The 22,373-nt window shown below is 37.2% G+C and overlaps 1 protein-coding gene across 1 annotated transcript; it reads right to left on the reverse strand.

The window, feature by feature from the left end:
• Nucleotides 1–1,649: 1,649 nt before the first annotated feature.
• LOC130956956 (uncharacterized) lies at nt 1,650–2,402 on the reverse strand. Its single transcript, XM_057883880.1, has 2 exons — nt 1,913–2,402; nt 1,650–1,675 (listed from the first exon to the last, which is right to left on the reverse strand). The coding sequence occupies exons 1-2, from the start codon at nt 2,400–2,402 to the stop codon at nt 1,650–1,652; spliced, it is 516 nt and encodes a 171-aa protein (XP_057739863.1).
• Between the last annotated feature and the right edge of the window lie 19,971 nt (nt 2,403–22,373).

The raw sequence follows: 22,373 nt of genomic DNA on the forward strand, positions 1-22,373 counted from the left end.
AACGAGCAGATATATTGTTTTACGCCAAAAACAAGTTGAACTGATTGTTTATTACTGAAAAAGAGCAAAGATATGGTGGTAATTCCATTGAGAAAGTTGTTTTCCGAGGATACATCGGCCATAGAGGGTCGCACTTGTAATGTGGTGACCTTATAGTGGTTATCAGTACATACATCGGCTAGGAAGAGCGCACCTGTAACACAGAGGTTGCTTACAGAAGTTATGCTTATAGAGGTTGTTTACAGAGCCACACCAACAAATGAGCTCATTACCTACACTAGGAATAGGCATGCATCATATTTGATTACACATATTTCTGTCTTATACTGTGTATTTCTATGAATGTGTGTGCTTTTGGTTTATTACTTTTCTATTCTTTCTTCGTTGAATTTGTATCTGTTTTGTGGCTTGTTTGCTGTATATAAAGAGTAAAATGAACTTAACTGCCACCCCGACCCTACTAAGAACTCTACAGTTGTTATTCTACTCTTTTCATCCCCTTTCAACTATAGATACGAAGGCTTATTGTGAAACTGCAAGAACATAGAAGAATATGGTTGCAAGTTGAGTTGTTGTTAGAATTTTTTTCCTTGCCTTGTTAGTTTAGATTTTATTTAAAGGGGTAGGTTTTGTAATTGGTTTTGAATGTAAGACTATAATGTATTATTAATATTAAGTATGTGGATATGTGTTATTTGTTCTTGACGGAAAAGTTTTAACTTTTTAGTAAAACTTTCAACAGATTAATGCGTAAAAGCTCAATATTAAATAGATAATAAAGGAATTAGGTTAACAATACCTTACTTTTGGTACGATTATGACGTGTTAGAAGTTGGGTTGTTATATTTATTGCTTTGACAGAACTAATATCCGAATTATGCTTGAAAACTCTTTCACGTGACTTTTTGAATCAACTAGACATAGTGATTTTTAAAGTGTGTGATACCATATATGATTTGTCAATTACCCTAGTTTTGAATACGTGATATATAATTCGAATTAGGACAATTTTTTAAATTGTGATTTTTCATAAAAATCAATCGGACAGGAATAACTTGGATACATGACATATAATCTGACATAAGGACTACTTTTGAATCTTATGAGGAATTGAATCAGATTTTGCGCTTAACCTCTTCGATTAATCTATTGACCAAGACATTGGCTGTTGGTTAATTGAAAAAAAACTGAGGAGTCAAGACATTGGAAATCGGTTATTAAGATTCGTCATGAAAAGATCTTTGCTTGCTTTAGAATAGGGAAACAAAGTTTGGTTTTTCTAAGGACTTAAACATCTCTGGAACTCTTGACTTCTCCATTATATATTCTTGTTCAATCAATTATACGTTCACTGCCCTCAAGTAATCCAATATTCAAGTCTTTTAAGTTTTCAGCAAGTTCCAACATTAATCAATTCTAGGTTTTATTGATCGAATTAGCTATTTAACTCGATATTTGCGTGTTCAGCCTTTTAATCCTCGTGGGAACGATATTCACTAACCGTGGTATTACTTGAATGATCTAGTGCACTTGCCGATATTCGTCAACTTTTTTTTTCGCTCATCATTGAGGAGTTCCTTTCTTGTTGCGTCAAGAAATCGGGTAGAAAGTAGTGATTTTCCTTATATTCAAACTCAAATTCAACACATTTAGCTTATCTCACTTTCAAACGTATCTATAATATACAATATAGTATTAAAGAATGAATGCGTCTTTGCAAGGACGGACCCAAGTACAAGGAAAGGGGCACTTGCCCCCACTAAATTAAAAAAAATAATAATTCTATATAAATATATATATTTACTTCAAATATAATGATACTTTTTGTCCCCACAAAAATATATAAAATTTTATCTTGAGATTTTTATTAAAAATAATTTTCTATTAAACTCAACTGCTAGCTTATAGTTACCTCGGGTCTGAAGATCGAATTCAACTACATCCCGGCGTTTCTTGTGTGGACAGTCTCGAGCTATATGTCCCGGTTTCCCGCACTTGTAACATACACCTAGTTCGGCTCTATGCGGCTCATCTGGAGTATTCTCTCCATAGCCTTCCTGTAACATTGCTGACTTCATAGAGTAACGTTCTGCGAATTGACTTTTCATAACCATTTCAGGGAAATTCGTTAACCTTTGCGGACTTACGCAGTTGAAGATGTCTCTTCTAAGCCCTTTCTCATACTGAACACACTTCCACGCCTCATAGTCGGCTGGATTTCCTTGACAAACTCTTGAGAGATGACACAAGTTGTCGAATTCACGGGCATAGCCAGCAACAGACATATTTTCTTGCTTCAGTTGCATTAACTCCAATTCTTTTGCAATGCGAATTGCATGTAAGAAATATTTTTCATAAAATTCTGTCTTGAATTTACTCCAAGGGATATCTATTAACTCCATCTGCTCTAACACCCTAACTACCAAAGCTCACGCTTTCGGCTGCGCGACTCTGATAGCTCGGACATTACGACGACACTTATACTAGTTAATATTACAATATGAGCCTGTTTAAAACTTCAAACTGCAAGACCGCTCCCAAAAATATTCTTGTTATACAACGTACATCTATACATACCATATAACTTATAAAAACTCATAAATGGTACATCCATATATATATATATATATATATATATATATATATATATATATATATATATATATGTAAATAATATTACAAGCATTATCCAATACAATTCATATCCCTCTTACAGAATATATCAAGATAAAGGCGATGGTATAATAAATAATAATCTAAAGCAATACAGAGCACTTCAACAACAACTAAATAAACCCTTCGTGACTTTTGCGTCCATATCCTGAAAGGGAAAAATGTAGGGGGGTGAGAACATCATCCTCGAAAGGGTTCTCAGTAGAGGGATTTTGGGAATTACTATAATAGGATACGTGAAGATAAACCGTACCAGTGATTAACAATCGTCTTATGCCTCTTTTTAAAAACAACGGTTTACAATAAAAAAGAAATCTAAAATCCTTTTCTGAAAGAGGAAACTGTTCATTTAAAACAATATTCAAAAGCCTTTCAAAGGATTTATCTATGCTGAACCAATATCGCTTTTCATACTTTTCTAAACCAGAAACACAAAACCGAAACCAACCATCGGTCCATCTCAATTCAACCACGGCCCTAGGCCCAAACAACCAGCCAACAACCAATCACCACAATCCAACAGAGTCCCATTTGCAAACACAGATAGGAAGTTCAAGCACAAACAAACAGTTACATCAAGTAGAACAAGTAGCAGTTAATCTCAAATAGTCATAAAGGCAAACCAAGTACAATATGCACACCCAAACAATGTCACATAGATGCATATGATGCATGCCTATTCCTAGTGGCTGAGGATATCATCTGTCAGTTATATAGCCAACCCGACAAGTCCTGGTAGCTAACCATTGGACTGTCCCTCTGTCGTGTCTCCCCAACTTGGGTTATACTCAACATAATCGTGATCATAATCATGATCCATATCCATCACCTTCACTGGTGAATATTCACGGGGGTGAGCTCATCCGGGAATTTCACAGTGCCCGGCCACCCTGACGACATAGGGTCAAAAGAGCTTCAAGTCTCCACCTGGAGCACGTGGTGGCTAGCCACTGCTTTCTCCCAGGGAAACTCTTATCTCCGATAATGGAAGTGCAATATCACAAATTATCATTATCTCAGCATATATGCTTTCATTCTCAGCCATGGATCAACATCTATCTCAGCCATCCGGCTCACGGTTCAATCCAGAACCAACCAATATTCATAATTATACACAGCCATTTCGGCTCACGGTTCAATCCAGAACCAGCCAATATTCATAATCATACACAGCCATCCCGGATCACAACAAAATAGCACTTCCACCATTCAACATCATCAAATTCATAAAATCAGCATTTAAGCCATAAATCACTTTTTCTCAAATTATTTCACTTTGAAATCAAGTTTCAACTCTTTTCAGTCTTGGCTTTAAAGATCTCATTTCTCAAATCATCTCAGGCTCATAAGCCACTTTTACTCAAGGTAAAAAATTCCCCTTTTTAAAACAATGCCACTTTCAGCATCCTCTTTCCAAAACTTCCATAACCATGGCAAGTTAAAGATTTATTTTGAAATATTCAAAATCATCCATCCAACAATGGAATTTTATAACAAAGGTTCATTGGCAGAGTCCCAAGTCTCTAGGAGAGAATAACATAACTCATTTCTAAAGCTTTAAAGAAACGGTTCAGCAACAGTCATTTATCAAACCAGATCATTTAAAGCAAACCAGGTTGAATTCAAGAGTATATTCTATTTTCCACATTATCAAGAAAATCAACTCAACTCAAATCAATTCCCAACGGATTAAACTCGATTTCAAAGCTTTAAAAGAATCAACTTCAAAAGTATTTCATTTCACAAAACCGCACAACAATCCATTCATCAAAACCAAATAATAATCCATTCAAACATATAATTACATTCATCCAGGACAATCAACATCACATAAGGCTTATACAATCACCAAATACATTGTCTCATATCAGTATCCATATATAATAATTCCAATATATAAAATATAGTTTTCGGAAAGTGCCTGATAAACTACTATTTTATAGTTTATCTTGTGCGTAATTGAGTGGATTTTATCAATCTTTCATACACTTGTTCATTCAAAATGCATGGGTTTATATTCTCCTTCATGATTTTGTGCTATGACTGAAAACATGCTTCTTTGGTCTTAATTTAGCTAATCTTAATCTTCTCTTATTATCATTCAATGCCTTGATATGTGTGTTAAGTGATTTTAGGGATTACAGGGCAAGAATGGCTCAGAGGATGGAAAGGAAGCATGCAAAAGTGGAAGGAATACAAGAAACTGAAGAAACTGCTAAAGTTGTCAGCCAGACCTCTTCGCATTCAAACGGTCATAACTTGAGCTACAGAGGTCCAAATGATGCGGTTCCAGTGCGTTGAAAAGCTAATGTCTGGGGCTTCGATTTGATATATAATTTGCCATAGTGGCCATACAGCTAGGTGACGCGAACACATGCTCCACGGGGACACGTCACAGTAACGAAAATCAACGTGTTTGATTTCATAACCAGCGAATTTTGGGCTGTTTTTGACCCAGTTCTTGGCCCAGAAAACACAGATTAGAGGCTATAAAGTGGAGGAATGCATCCATACTTCATAGAACATACATTCATACATAGTTTTAGGATTTAGATGTAGTTTTTAGAGAGAGAAGTTCTCTCCTCTCTCTTAGGATTAGGATTAGGACTCCTCTTAAAGGACTTAGGAATATTTTCATCTTCTTCAATTACAGGTCCAATGTTCTTTTTATTTATTTTTCCAATTTGGTTTATGAACTTTTCCATGTTGGATTGATTTTCTTTTATTAATACAATTAAAGGTATTTCAGAATTATGATTGCTTTTCCTTATTTATAATTTAGATTTTTTACTATTAGCTTTGGTTGATTAATTGGTAACTCTTGAGTTGTCAAACTCATCGTGATTGATAATTAATATCTTTGCTGATTGATTTAGATTCCTACAACTCTAGTCTTTCCTCAGGAGTTGACTAGGACTTTAGGAGTTGAATTGATTTGTCCACTTGACTTACCTTCATAGTTAGAGGTTAACTGAGTAGGAGCAAAAATATAATTCTCATCGCCATTGATAAGGATAACTAGGACAGGACTTATGGTTTTTAATACCTTGCCAAGAGTTTATTAGTTATTAATTTATTAATTCCTGTAATTTATTTCTCTTATTCAACCCTTTTTAAAACCAAAAATATTGTTTTTCATAACCAATAATAAATCATACTTCCCTGCAATTCCTTGAGAAGACGACCCGAGGTTTGAATACTTCGGTTTATAAATTTTATTGGGTTTGTTACTCGTGACAACCAAACGTTTGTACGAAAGGATTTTCTGTTGGTTTAGAAGCTATACTTACAACGTGATCATATTTTTTTATTTCTTTACCGGTAGGAAATTCGTTCGTCAAAATGGCGCCGTTGCTGGGAAATTGCAAATGTGTGCCTTATTATTGATTATTGTAAATATTTTTCAAAAAAAATTCAGATTTTTATTTTAAAATTTTTATCTTATCTTATCTTAGTTTTAAATTTCAAAAATCAAATTTTTTTCAAAAATCATATCTTTTTCAAAATCTTATCTTATTTTTTTCAAAATCTTATCTTATCCTTTTTAAAAAATCATATCTTTTTCAAAATCTTATCTTATCTTTTTTTTCAAAAATCATATCTTTTTTAAAAAAATATTTTCTTTTTATTAGTTTTTGTTTTTATTTTTCTCCTACTACTATGAACTCTCACCCCTTTGGCTATGAGTCTGGTTACAACTATGTTGCAGGAAGAGGAGACTACAGTGAGAACAGGCATCAAGGTTGGAATAATCAAAGATGGGAGGAGCCACAAGGATTTGATCAACCCTCATGGCAACAACCACCTCCAATGGAATATCAACAACCATTCTGTGATGCATACCAAGATAACGGCTATGGTGAGCACTCTTTTGATTATCAACAACCACCACCATACGCCTATGAACCCCCTCATCAACATAGCCTTGGACCACCATACTCAAAGCCCCCTACAACCATTCACCTCCATATGACCCTAACCCATATCCACCATACCAACCACCCTATGAACCGTATGAACCATATATAGAACCACCCCAATTCCACCCTAATTACTCCCAAGAACCACCACCTCAATATACACCATCTCCATATCCATCAATCCAAGAGCACTATGATCCTACTTATGATAGCCGAGTGCAACAATAATCAAGGGATCGTCTCAAGGAAATAGTGGAAAAATTTCATGCAACCCTTCGCCAACTGGATCAAGCGATAAATCGATTACCTTCCCGGCGTTCGGAAATTCAAGGAACCCCCATGGCTTCATGTGGAGAATCTACTGAAGAACGTGGCATGAAAGAGAAGTTAAAAACTCCGGTGGACAGTGAGCAGCATGATTTGGTATTGGAACAATTGGAAGAAGCTACGCCTGCCATTGAAGAGGAAGAAGTGGTTGAAAACTTAAGAAATGTGAAACCTCCATGGGAAACTCAAGTCATAGAGCCCCCTTCTAAGGAGTTTGAATTTGATGTTGAGGAGGGTGTACAACCTCCAGGGCATATCATGGTTGAAGACTTTGAAGGGGACGATCAAGAGATGGATTCAATCATTAATGAATTCTTATCTACATTTGAATCCTCTCCCATTAGACTTGACATGGAGATTAAAGAAGAAGAAGCACAAACTCCCATGCCCTTGGTGAATAATAAAGAAGATCTTGAATCAGAAGAAAGCTACCAAGAGGAAGAGGTTGAAATTGAGAAAGCTTACAAAGAGATGAAAGAATTCATGGAAGAGCACAAGGGAGTGGAGCTTGCAAGTTCATTAGAAACACCTCTCCCAAGGCCATCATCCTTCACAACATTCGAGTGGGTAAAATTCATATCCCTTAGCTTTCTAATTTCACTTGAATATGGGCTACTGGAGACGGATGGTCAACTTAGAGCTCTTTGTGGCGTTAAGAATAAAAGGAAGATGGTTAGTGGTAAGAATTGTCCTGCAATATTCATTATGGTTGGAAGCTTTAAGTTTAAATGCAAAGGTTGGTGTAGGGCTCAATTGAATGGGTCTAGGAAGTTATTTGGACACTTCAGTGAGAATTCTAAGGCTGAACCACCCGGATGGAATCATGATAATCAACTTGAAGACGGGTGTAGAAACAAGATTTGGGATCCGGGAATATATGAGGATCAACTTTGGGAGCTCAAATCTTGTGGAGAACTTTATAAACGCTCAGTGAATTTATTTGGAGATGTTGAAGCTTATTGGAAGTCCAAGCATTGGTGGCAGTTTCAAGATGAGTTCAAGCACAAGCCACCATGACAAGGAGCTCGCCAAATGTCCAACTTAAGGACTTTAACCAAAACTGCTAGGTGGGAGACAACCCACCATGGTATGATCGTCCCTTTTTCAGTTTTAATTCTAGTCTGTTTTGTTTGTTTTTGAGTTTTGATTGGACTTGGAATCATGCATAACATTCATATTAGCATTTCATTCTGCATACTACATTATTGAAAAAAAATCGCACGCGACGCAACAGCGTCGCCGACGCGTCCGCGTCACCAGTGTGTTGGGAAGAAAACAAAATTGAACAGAGAGTCACGGAAAAGCGTGGCTAGAGGCGTGCCTTTGGCACAAATTGATCCATGCGACCCCGTTGCTGACGCATCTGCGTCATGTGGGAAAAATGCCTCCCACGTGTCCGCGTCACCCACGCGAACGCGTGCCCTAAAAATCGACGTAAAAAGGGTGTATGATAGCAAGTTGTGATGGACTGGGGCTGGACCCGTGCTAGAAGCACCAGCCCTAACACGCGAACGCGTGCCCCACGCGTCCGCACCGTTTTTCAAAACAAGGCCAACCACGCGATCGCGTCACCCCAGATTTTTGGCAATAAATGCATTTAAATAGAGAGTTGTGCGTACGCGAGGTTGCTCTCACGCCACTAGCACAAATCGAGTCACGCGTCCGCGTGCCCCACGCGTTCGCATCACTTGATAAATACCGCACATCATGCGACCGCGTCACTCATGCGTTCGCATCACAAGCGGCGCACAGCCTATCCAGATCAGCCAAATATCTTATCTTTTCTTCCCCAAATCTAAATCTTTTCTTTTCCTTCTTATTTCTTTCTTCCTCCTTTCTTACTTTCTTTTTCTTTTTCATTGGTGTTACAATTCTCTTCTTCAACTATTGCATCTTTTCTTGAATTATTCTGGTGCTTCATGACTTGTTTTATTCTAATTGGGTATTATTATTCATAAGTCAATGCTAATTTTTATAATACTGATATTCCTTTTGCATTGATATGCACTTACACTATCTTGCATTACCCACACTCTCTTCCCCCATTGTTGCAACTTTGTACTATTGATATGCCATTTGCTTCCACTATTTTTTCACTTGCACATTGTAGCTACCATGTAATTGAGACCTTTATTATTTGGCATTAACACCCATATTTTATTTATGTTCTTATCTTTATTTCTGGGTTACTTTCCTTCTTTTCCTCTTCTTTCAGGATGGCCACCGAGGAAGGGAAAGGGAAAACTTCTATATGGGCAGACAGGCAAGTCAATCTGCACAATCTATAGAGAAAGGCATCAGTTGGAGCATCCCGTCCACTTGTACATCTTAGCATGCACCAAGGATGGTGCAATCTTTAAGTGTGAGGAGGTCGATACCGATCTCCATGGGTTAGTTATTTTCTTCTCAACACCAATGTTTTATTTTCTTTATTAGTTCATTGTTGCATTGCATAATAGATTGCATGTGTAGTTGCTTGTTTGCATTTAAGTACTACTTGGTTGAAAAATAATAAGTTTCTTTTTAAGACCCTATTTTTGAAAAATTTCACTAATTTAAATTAAAATTAAAATTTTCTATGTGTTAAATTTGTTTGAAGTTATATTTGAAACATGGTTTTTGAGCCAAAGAACACACAACCTGTGAGATTTTGAGCTTATTTATATGATTACATTATTTAACCATAAATTTTTATTCTTGTGTGTTTTCAATTGCAATCTTTGTTTTGTTCTATTCTATATGTCCATTATTTAGTGTATTTACATGCTTGCATATGATTGAGGTTATTACTTATTTTTGCTCACTTATCCCAAATAAGCCTACCCTTTTATGTCATCCTTGTTAGCCACTTTGAGCTTTTTAATCCCTTTTTATTCTATAACCACATCACTAGCCTTAAGCAGAAAAATAATTAATTACTCCAAATTGAATCTTTGGTTAGCTTAAGATAAAGATTGTGCATCAACTAAGCGTGGGGAAACTGTGGGTACATGGGTTAATAAGGGAATGTATCATGTTTCTAATTTATTTTAATATTGGGAATTTGGGAACCTACTCATGTAAAACTAGAAAAAATAAAAAATCCATGTGCATTGATAAGTTATGTTTCAAAAAAAAATAATAATAAAAAAAAGTAAGTGAATAAGGGGATAAAATTACCTTAATGTTAAGTTTTAATAAAGATCAATGCACATGTGATAAAAGTAAAGAAATATCAAAAAATTTTGGTACATGAGTATGGGAATTATACAAAAGTGGAAATTATGGGTAGCTAGGCATGATTTTAGAAGTTATATAGAATGTATGTATGTTAGGTGATAGCTCAGGTTACTCAAAGATTCAATTTATAGCTCACTTAACCATACATATATCATCACCCTTGCATTGGCCCATTACAACTTTGAAAAGACCTCATGATGTGTGCATTGGTACATTACATATTTGTTGATTGGTTAGACGAAGAACAAAGTTTAGAAAGCATGACTAGAGAAGAGTAGAGTGGATTACCCTAGACACTTGAGAGAGCAGAGTGATATACACTACCAGTGAGGGTTCAATGCTTGATTCTATGTTCCCTGCTTTCATAAGCTATCTTCTTACAAGTTTACTTGTCTTTTATTGTGTAATTTGAATTAGTGGAATTTGATTCATATTTGTCTTGGAGAACTTATTTACTTTTAACCAAGTAGGTAGAAACATTTTGCATGTAGTTGCATTCACATAGATAGGTTGCATTGCATACTCTCTATCATTCCTCTTCACCCTTTATAGCTTCTTTTGAGCTTAGCATGAGGACATGCTAATGTTTAAGTGTGGGGAGATTGATAAACCACTACTTTATGGTTTATCTTGTGCTTAATTGAGTGAATTTTATCAATCTTTCATACACTTGTTCATACAAAATGCATGGGCTTACATTCTCCTTCCTAATTTTGTGCTATGACTGAAAATATGCTTCTTTGGTCTTAATTTAGCTAATCTTAATCTTCTCTTATTATCATTCGATGCCTTGATATGTGTGTTAAGTGATTTCAGGGATTACAGGGCAAGAATGGCTCAGAGGATGGAAAGGAAGCATGCAAAAGTGGAAGGAATTCAAGAAACTGAAGAAACTGCTAAAGCTGTCAGCCAGACCTCTTCGCATTCAAACGGTCATAACTTGAGCTATAGAGGTCCAAATGATGCGGTTTTAGTTGCATTGAAAAGCTAACGTCTGGGGCTTCGATTTGATATATAATTTGTCATAGTGGCCGTACATGTAGGCGATGCGAACGCGTGCTCCACGCGGACACGTCGCAGTGACGAAAATCAGCGTGTTTGATTTCATAACCAGCGAATTCTGGGCTGTTTTTTGACCCATTTCTTGGCGCAGAAAACACATATTAGAGGCTATAAAGTGGAGGAATGCATCTATACTTCATAGAACATACATTCATACATAGTTTTAGGATTTAGATGTAGTTTTTACTTAGGATTAGGATTAGGACTCCTCTTAAAGGACTTAGGAATATTTTCATCTTCTTCAATTACAGGTCCAATGTTCTTTTTATTTATTTTTCCAATTTGGTTTATGAACTTTTCCATGTTGGATTAATTTTCTTTTATTAATACATTTAAAGGTATTTCAGAATTATGATTGCTTTTTCTTATTTATTATTTAGATTTTTTACTATTGGCTTTGGTTGATTAATTGGTAACTCTTGAGTTGTCAAACTCATCGTGATTGATAATTAATATCTTTGCTGATTGATTTAGATTCCTACAACTCTAGTCTTTCCTCAGGAGTTGACTAGGACTTTAGGAGTTGAATTGATTTGTCCACTTGACTTACCTTCATAGTTAGAGGTTAACTAAGTGGGAGCAAAAATATAATTCTCATCACCATTGATAAGGATAACTAGGACAGAACTTCCGGTTTTCAATACCTTGCCAAGAGTTTTATTAGTTATTAATTTATTAATTCTGCAATTTATTTCTCTTATTCAACCCTTTTTAAAACCCAAAAATACTGTTTTCCATAACCAATAATAAATCATACTTCCCTACAATTCCTTGAGAAGAAGACCCGAGGTTTGAATACTTCGATTTTTAAATTTTATTGGGTTTGTTACTTGTGACAACCAAACATTTGTACGAAAGGATTTTCTGTTGGTTTAGAAGCTTTACTTACAATGCGATCATATTTTTATATTTCTTTACCGGTAGGAAATCCGTTCGTCAGCGCCCCTACCTCAAAACGCAAATTCCATAACCCAAACGTCTCATAGAGTCCTTTCCGCCTCAACCCGAACTGATGGCAATCAAAACCTCAGCTCCCAGCCACGTTCGCAATAACCATAGCAACACTAATCGCAACATACAATAATCAGGACTCGACCCCACATTACCAAAACTCATATTTATTAACCAAACACAACCGAATACTAACGCGAGACTTTTCGAAACACACTTACTTACTAAAATAACGAGATAAGGCAGTTGCAATTTCGAACAGGCCCGGCAACAGCTCCGTCGGCGGCCAGAAGCTCCGGTGGATCAACTATAAAAACCACGTAGCATTAAAACATTCTCGAAATCCAAAAAGGCAGAAACCTCAATTAAAACCTTACCGGCAAACCTTTCTGGCGACGGCAGCAGGGTCTCAAGTGGCAGAAGCTCAGCACGGAGCTCCAGCGGTGATCTCGAAAGTCACAGAACCACTCCCGGCGACCAGAATCATGGAGATGCAGCTCGCTTCTCCAGCAAAGACACCTACGGTGGCCTGAACCCCTTTGTCGGTGGCGGTTTGGGCTTACCATCATCAGCCGCAGTGAGCTCAGATAGTGGTAGCGGCATGAGGCGGCGGCGTCTTCTCCCCACCAGCGGCAACCCTCGGCGGTGACGCACGGAACTCCTCCGGCCGCAACGAGGGTGGGACTTCTTCTTAGTCCGTGGCTCGCAGCTCACTGTTCCCCTCTCAACGACGTTCTTCCCCTCCCTTTCGTGGTTCTTCTCCTGACAGCAGCGACGCGCATGAATGATGGTGCAGGCAAGACGCAGCGGACGGTGGCCGGAACACAGCCTCATCTTCCTTCTCTCTCAGATCTCCCCCTCTGGTCGTGACGCTGACCCCGCACCTCTCTCTTCCTTCGACTCGACCTGACGGCGGACTCCGGGGCGGTGGCGACAGCTCAAGGCGTAGCCTCCCTCCAACACCCAGCGACGATGCGGCGGTAGCGGGCTCCTAGCCGGCGCCGCTCCTTCTCTCTTCCCTTATCCCGATTTCTGCCTTCCCTTTCTTTCTCTTCATTGGTTTCTCAAAAAACAGTGTGTGCGTGTATGTGTGTGTGTTTCGCATAGGGCTGCGCAGAAGGAGGATGATGGAAAGAGTGGAGGCTGCGCAGCGTGAAGGAGATTGGTTTTAGGGAATGGGTGTATCAAAATTAGGGTTAAGATTACTTTTGTAATTTCAAATAAAAGTTGGGTTAATATAGTAATTGAAACTCAATTAAATCCAAAACTAATTATATATAGAAAATACTATTTGTTCATCACTTTCACAAATTATTTTCAATAAAATGTCCAAATCAAATAATTAGAAATAATATACTTAATTTCTTCATTTTCCAAAACAGCAGTACTAATATTTAAAATATCAATCATTCAATCCAAATCATATAAAATTCTTATTATTTCACAACTACTAACTTTATAGTTCAAAAATAGAAAATAATCCAAAAATTGTAAAATTGGATAATAATCATAACTTAAATTCAATAAATCAAAACTCGCTTTAATTATCTTTAATAAAATAATTTCTGAAATTAAGGTTATAAATAACTATATGATTTGAGACTTGATCATAATAGCACTTTTCAAAGGTTCTGGATCTTACATCTGCAAGGTGTGATATAACTCCTGCCACCATTCTTGAGCATCTCCCTTCAACATGTAAGTCACTATTTCCACCGACTGTACTTCCAGTACGTGTTGAGTGTATAAAAATCTCTCCACATCTCGAAACCACCGATCAGCCTCTAACGCATTGGCATTTCCATTAAACCGGGGTGGATCACTCTTGAGGAAATCAGTAAGGGTTATGGACCTATAGTATTGACCTATGTTGCTCGTACCAGCACTCGAGCTTCCATCTCGGGGTCCTCGCATTGGTTCGGTCCTAGGATTTTCCTTCCAGTTACCTCGCTCGGATCTGCGAGTCAACATTTGGTCCCTGTTCACACCAAACAATTGATATTAAGATGATTAGTCTCAATATCTCAAGTTTAGTGCTTAAGAGTCCCAAACACATGCTCACGAACATGTATGCTACACATATCAGTTAGATATCCTAATAGCACAAAGACATATACACAGAGAATGCACAGTAGCATATTTAGTCCGTCCTCAGGCTCTATAGGAATGAACTGCTCTGATAGCATAATGTAACACCCTACCATACTTAATCTTATGCTTAAGTTATAAGACTGAGATAGTAAGGTATTACGACCTCTAAAAATAGTAATATATATATATATATATATATATATATATATATATATCGAAAAGGATACTTAACTAGGAGTCTTGAAAAATGGGTAAAACAAAATCGCAAAATAAAAAGCGCAACGCTCAGGAAAGGATTACTTGTGTGCTAAGAAACCTAATAGGAACATGATAAAGATAAGCAAAAGAATAAAAGAAAGCCAAGGAAACAACATAGCTAGCCCCTGACTCAGCCTGCGAAGCTAAGGCTGGCCAGAGGATATATATATATATATATATATATATATATATATACATATGAACATATATAGGTATCCCCAAAATACACCAAAATACCAAAATAAACTCCTATCTCTCCCTCAACCTCTAAGAGGAGCAGCGTACATAAATTACTTGGAGAGTAAGCTAAATACATATATACATATATACAAATAGAAAACCAAAATACACCCAAGGTCTACTTCGCTTCCCAGGATCCAGACCCCTAGCGAGGAGCCTCTCGACTTGCATCTGAAAAACAACAATACAATATGGAATAAGAACCGGAGGTTCTCAGTATGGTAAAAGTGCCACGCGCATAATAAATAAGGTCCTGAGAATGCCATAGGCAATCCTAGAACTCCGTTATACAATTATCCAACTTAATTACTAAACAGAAGTTATAACAGGGGTAGGTATTCTAAATCTACCTAACTTACTCTATTTCAATCCTAATCTAACACCAAACCATTTCTCCTTTTCCTCCATCCCTCCATCATCCACAATGCAACAGAAACAAGTAACAAAACAAGTTCACGCACAAGTAATGAGCAGATAGTATAAATAGCAAGTATAACAGGTAGCAGGTGATATAAATCAATTAGTGATGAGCGGATAATTTATACGCTTTTTGGCATTGTTTTTAGGTAGTTTTTAGTATTATTGAGCTACTTTTAGGGATGTTTTTATTAGTTTTTATGTTAAATTCACATTTCTGGACTTTACTATGAGTTTGTGTGTTTTTCTGTGATTTCAGGTAAATTCTGACTGAAATTGAGGGATTTGAGCAAAACTCTGAAAAAGGCTAACAAAAGGACTGCTGATGCTGTTGGAATCTGACCTCCCTGCACTCGAAATGGAGTTTCTGGAGCTACAGAACTCCAATTGGCGCGCTCTCAACGGCGTTGGAAAGTAGACATCCAGAGCTTTCCAGCAATATATAATAGTCCATACTTTATTCGAATAATGACGACGTAACTTGGCGTTGAACGCCAAGTACATGCTCCTTTCTGAAGTTAAACGCCAGAAAAACGTCATGATCCGGAGTTGAACGCCCAAAACACGTCATAACTCAAAGTTCAACTCCAAGAGAAGCCTCAGTTCGTGAATTGATCAAGCTCAGCCCAAGCATACACCAAGTGGGCCCCGGAAGTGGATTTATGCATCATTTACTTACTCATGTAAACCCTAGGAGCTAGTTTATTATAAATAGAACATTTAACTATTGTATTAGATATCTTTTGACCACTTTAAGTCTTTGAATCATTCAGTCACTTGATCATGGAGAGGGCTGGCCATTCGGCCATGCCTGAACCTCTTTCACTTATGTATTTTCAACGGTGGAGTTTCTACACACCATAGATTAAGGGTGTGGAGCTCTGCTGTACCTCAAGTATTAATGAAGTTCTATTTTCTTTTATTCAAATCTCTCTTATTCTTATTCCAAGATATTCATTCGTACCCAAGAACATGATGAATGTGATGAGTTAGATAACCCTCATTATCATTCTCACTTATGAACGCGCGTGATTGACAACCACTTCCGTTCTACATGCAACAGAGCTTGAATGTGTATCTCTTAGATTCCCCAACAGAATCTTCGTGGTATAAGCTAGATAGATGGCGGCATTTATGAGGATCCGGAAAGTCCAACCTTGTCTGTGGTGTTCCGAGTAGGATCCTGGGAATCCGGAAAGTCTAACCTTGTCTGTGGTATTCCGAGTAGGATTCCGGTAATGAATGACTGTGACGTGCTTCAAACTTGCAAGTGCTGGGCGTTAGTGACAGACGCAAAAGAATCAAGGGATTCTATTCCAGTAGGAGCGGGAACCAACCAGTGATTAGCCGTACTGTGACAGAGTGCGTGAGCATTAGTTTTCACTGCGAGGATGGGATGTAGCCATCAACCATGGGTGATGCCTCCAGACGATTAGCCGTGCGATTGACAACCGCATAGGACCATTTTCCCGAGAGGATTGAAAGTAGCCACCGTTGATGTTGAACCCCTATACACAGCTTGCCATGGAAAGGAGTAAGAAGGATTGAGTTGAAGCAGTGGGAAGGCAGGCGTCCTTGGGCCATACAGCATCTCCATCCACTTATCTGAAATTCCTACCAATGAATCTACATAAGTATTCTATCCATTTTATTATTCCTTTTTTATTTATTATTTATTCCAATAATCACAATTACCCTTTAATCTGTCTGACTGAGATCTACAAGGTGACCATAGCTTGCTTCATACCAACAATCTCTGTGGATTCGACCCTTACTCACGTAAGGTTTATTACTTGGACGACCCAGTACACTTGCTGGTTAGTTGAACGGAGTTGTGAATTCAGCTGTTGCCCCTTAGAAGCCTTCATCTCAAAATAATTAGAACATGGATCACAATTTCGTCCACCAAGTTTTTGGCGCCGTTGCCGGGGATTGTTCGAGTATGGACAACTGACGGTTCATCTTGTTGCTCAGATTAGGTACTTTTCTTTTCAAAAATCTTTTTCAAAAATTTTTCTTTTATTTTTCGTTTTTCCAAATTTTATTTTCGAAAATATTAATAAAAATACAAAAAAAAAATTAAAAAATCATAAAAATCAAAAATATTTTGTGTTCTTATTTGAGTCTTGAGTCAAATTTTAAGTTTGGTGTCAATTGCATGCTTTAAAAAATTTTTTCTTGCATTTTTCGAAAATTTCATGCATTCATAGTGTTCTTCATGATCTTCAAGTTGTTCTTGATAAGTCTTCTTGTTTGATCTTGATGATTTCTTGTTTTGTGTCTTTTCTTGTTTTTCATGTGCATCTTTGCATTCATATCTTCCAAGCATTAAAAATTTCTAAGTTTGGTGTCTTGCATGTTTTCTTTGCATCAAAAATTTTTTCAAAATTATGTTCTTGATGTTCATCATGATCTTCAAAGTGTTCTTGGTGTTCATCTTGACATTCATAGCATTCATGCATGCATTCATGGTTTTGATCTAAAAATTTCATGCATAAAGTATTTTTGTTGTTTTTCTCTTTCATAATTAAAAATTCAAAAATCAAAAAAAAATATCTTTTCCTTATTTCCCTCCAAATTTTCGAAATTTTGGGTTGACTTGGTCAAAAATTTTCAAAATTAGTTGTTTCTTACAAGTCAAGTCAAAATTTCAAATTTTAAAAATCTTATCTTTTCAAAATCTTTTTCAAAAATCATATCTTTTTCAATTTTTTCTATTTTTCGAAAATTTCAAAAATCTTTTTCAAATTATTTTCAAAATCTTTTTCTTATCTTTATATGTAATTTTCGAAAATTCACTAATAATTAATGTGATTGGTTCAAAAATTTGAAGTTTGTTACTTTCTTGATAAGAAAGGTTCAATCTTTAAAGTTCTAGAATCTTATCTTGTAGTTTCTTGTTAGTGAAGTAAGTAATTTCAAAATTTTTGAATTAAATCTTTTTATCTTTTATTTTATATTTTTCAAAAATTTTATATTTTTCAAAATTTGATTTCAAAATATCTTATCTAATTTGCTATCTTCTTATCTTTTTCAATTTTGATTTCAAATCTTTTTCAATCAACTAACTAACTTTTTGTTTGTTTATTATCTTTTTCAAAACCACCTAACTACTTTTCCCTCTTCTAATTTTCGAAAATATCTCATCCCTTTTTCAAAAATTCTTTTTAATTAATTAATTGTTTCATGTTTAATTTTAATTACATTTTATCTCTAATTTTCGAAAATCACTAACCCCTTTTCAAAATTATTTTCGAAATCTCTCTTCTCTTTTCTTCTTCTATTTAATTATTTAATTACTAACACTTCTCTCCACCTCTCTTCATCCAAAATCCGAATCCCCCCTTCTTTTTCTACTAACATAAAGGAATCTCTATACTGTGACATAGAGGATTCCTCTTTCTTTTCTTGTTCTCTTCTCTTTCATATGAGCAGGAACAGGGATAAAGGCACTCTTGTTGAAATTGATCCAGAACCTGAAAGGACTCTGAAGAGAAAATTAAGAGAAGCTAAATTACAACAATCCAGAAGAAACCTTCTAGAAATTTTTGAACAAGAGAAAGAGATGGCAGACGAAAATAATAATAATAATGCAAGGAGAATGCTTGGTGACTTCACAAAACCAACGTCCAAGTTTGATGGAAGAAGCATCTCCATTCCTGCCATTGGAGCCAATAACTTTGAGCTTAAGCCTCAACTAGTTGCTTTAATGCAACAAAACTGCAAGTTCTATGGACTTCCATCTGAAGATCCTTATCAGTTTTTAACTGAGTTCTTGCAGATCTGTGAGACTGTAAAGACGAATGGAGTTGATCCTGAAGTCTACAGACTCATGCTTTTCCCTTTTGCTGTAAGAGACAGAGCTAGAGTATGGTTGGATTCACAACCCAAGGATAGCCTGGACTCATGGGATAAGCTTGTCACTGCCTTCTTGGATAAATTCTTTCCTCCTCAAAAGCTGAGCAAGCTGAGAGTGGATGTTCAAACCTTCAAACAAAAAGATGGTGAATCCCTCTATGAAGCTTGGGAAAGATACAAGCAGCTGACCAAAAGATGTCCATCTGACATGTTTTCATAATGGACCATTTTAGATATATTCTATTATGGTCTCTCTGAATTTTCGAAAATGTCATTGGACCATTCTGCAGGTGGATCTATTCACCTGAAGAAAACGCCTGAAGAGGCTCAAGAACTCATTGACATGGTTGCAAACAACCAGTTTATGTACACCTCTGAAAGGAATTCCGTGAACAATGGGATATCTCAGAAGAAAGGAGTTCTTAAAATTGATACTCTGAATGCCATATTGGCTCAGAACAAAGTGTTGACTCAACAGGTCAACATGATCTCTCAAAATCTGAATGGACTGCAACATACATCCAACAGTACTAGAGAGGCAGCTTCTGAAGAAGCTTATGATCCTGAGAACCCTGCCATGGCAGAGGTTAATTACATGGGTGAACCTTATGGAAACACCTATAACTCATCATGGAGAAATCATCCAAATTTCTCATGGAAGGATCAACAAAAGCCTCAACAAGGCTTTAACAATGGTGGACGTAATAGGCTAGGCAATAGCAAGCCATATCCATCATCTTCTCAGCAACAGACAGAGAATTCTGAACAAAATACTTCTAATTTAGCCAATATAGTCTCTGATCTGTCAAAGGCCACTTTTAGTTTCATGAATGAAACAAGATCCTCTATTAGAAATCTGGAGGCACAAGTGGGCCAGCTGAGTAAGAAAGTTATTGAAACTCCTCCCAATATTCTCCCAAGCAATACAGAAGAGAATCCAAAAGGAGAGTGCAAGGCCATTGACATAGTCAATGTGACCGAATGCACAAGGGAGGAGGAGGACGAAAATCCTAGTGAGAAAGACCTCCTGGGACGTCCCTCAATTAAGAAGGAGTTTCCTATTAAGGATCCAAAGGAATCTGAGGCCCATATGGAGACCATAGAGATTCCATTAAACCTCCTTCTGCCATTCATGAGTTCTGAGGACTATTCTTTCTCTGAAGAGGATGAAGATGTGACTGGAGAGCAAGTTGCTCGATATTTAGGAGCTATCATGAAGCTGAATGCCAAGCTGTTTGGTAATGAGACTTGGGAAAGTGAACCTCCCTTGCTCATTAGTGAACTAGATACTTGGATTCAGAGAACTTTACCTCAAAAGAAACAAGATCCTGGCAAGTTCTTAATACCTTGCACCATTGGCACCATGAGCTTTGAAAAAGCTCTATGTGATCTGGGGTCAGGGATAAATCTGATGCCACTCTCTGTAATGGAGAAGCTGGGGATCATTGAGGTACAACCTGCCTTGTTCTCATTACAACTGGCAGACAAGTCATTGAGACAAGCTTATGGATTAGTAGAGGACGTGCTAGTAAAGGTTGAATGCCTTTACATCCCTGCTGATTTCATAATCCTAGACACTAGGAAGGAAGATGATGAATGCATCATCCTAGGAAGACCTTTCCTAGCCACAGCAGGAGCTGTGATAGATGTCAACAGGGGTGAGTTAGTCCTTCAATTTAATGGGGACTACCTTGTGTTTAAGGCACATGGCCATCCCTCTGTGACAAAAGAGAGTAAGCATGAAGAACTTCTCTCAGTTCAGAGTCAAGAAGAGCCCACACAGTCAAACTCTAAGTTTGGTGTTGTGAGGCCACAACCAAACTCTAAGTTTGGTGTTCAAACTCCATATCCAAACTCTAAGTTTGGTGTTGGGACCACACTTAAATTGACCTGATCACCTTGTGGCTCCATGAGAGCCACTGTCAAGCTATTGACATTAAAGAAGCGCTTGTTGGGAGGCAACCCAATTTTATTTATCTAATTTTATTTTATTTTGTTTCTTTGTTATTTTTATGTTTAATTAGGTACATGATCATGAGGAGTCACGAAAAAAAATCAAAAAAATTAAAAACAGAGTCAAAAACAGAAGAAAAAAATTTTTTCACCCTGGAGGTAGCGCAGACTGGCGTTCAACGCCAGTAAGATGCATCTGTCTGGCGTTCAACGCCAGAACAGAGCACCATTCTGGCGTTGAACGCCCAAAACAAGCAACAACCTGGCGTTAAACGCCAGGATGGTGCACAGAGAGGACAAACTGGCGCTGAACGCCAGAAACAAGCATGAAACTGGCGTTCAACGCCAGAAACATGCATTACATGGGCGTTGAACGCCCAAGACGTGCACCAATGGGCGTTTGAACGCCAGAATGATGCATGAAGGCATTTTACATGCCTATTTGGTGCAGGGATGGAATTCCTTGACACCTCAGGATCTGTGGACCCCACAGGATCCCCACCTACCATATTCCCACCTTACCTCCTAATCCTAGTTTTTGTGATGACTATTCCCCATGTCACAATTCTCAACATTCTTCACCACCTACATCTATCCACTCTTCCCCATACACCCCACCTACCTTTACAATTCAACTTCTCTTTCCCACCCAATCCCACCCATATAGCCGAATCCATCTCCCCTCACTCACCTCCATTTTTCTTCTTCTTCTTCTTCTTCTTCTTCTCTTCTTTCTTCTCTTGCTCGAGGGCGAGCAATATTTTAAGTTTGGTGTGGTAAAAGCATAGCTTTTGCTTTTCCATTACCATTAATGGCACCTAAGGCCAGAGAAACCTCAAAGGGAAGACAAAAGCTTCCACCTCTGAGTCATGGGAGATGGAAAGACTCATATAAGCTGGAATAGCTCAGTTGGGTAGAACATGTGGCTGCAAATCAAGAGATCCCTGAGATACCTCAGGGAATAAGTTGTCCTCCACACAAATATTGGAAGCAACTAAGGGTGGAACATCATGAGCACTCCATCATTCTCCAAGAAATAAGAGAAGATCAAAGAGCAATGAGGGAGGAGCAACAAAGGCAAGGAAGGGACATAGAAGAGCTGAAGAACATCATTGGTCCCTCAAGAAGAAGACGCCATTAGAGGTGGATTCATTCCTTGTTCTTATTTCTTCCTGTTTTCGGTTTTTAATTATTGTGTTTATCTATGTTTTGTGTCTTTATTTCATGATCACTAGTATGTAACCATGCCTTAAAGCTATGAATAAAATCCATTACTCCTTCACCTTTCTTAAAAAGAAAAATGTTTTAATTCAAAAGAACAAGAAGTACATAAATTTCGAAAATAGCTCTTGAATTTAATTTAATTATATTGATGTGGTGACAATACTTTTTGTTTTCTGAATG

The sequence above is a fragment of the Arachis stenosperma genome, chromosome 10, assembly GCF_014773155.1.
Source record: "Arachis stenosperma cultivar V10309 chromosome 10, arast.V10309.gnm1.PFL2, whole genome shotgun sequence".
Lineage (NCBI taxonomy): Eukaryota > Viridiplantae > Streptophyta > Magnoliopsida > Fabales > Fabaceae > Arachis > Arachis stenosperma.

Bases quoted from the DNA above. Each gene is read 5' to 3' on its own strand.
- LOC130956956 (XM_057883880.1), bottom strand. From the start codon at position 2,402: ATGGAGTTAATAGATATCCCTTGGAGTAAATTCAAGACAGAATTTTAT. The intron at 1,676-1,912 runs GTAACTATAAGC...TGTATATTATAG, and splicing joins ATTCGATCTTCAGACCCGAG to ATACGTTTGAAAGTGAGATA.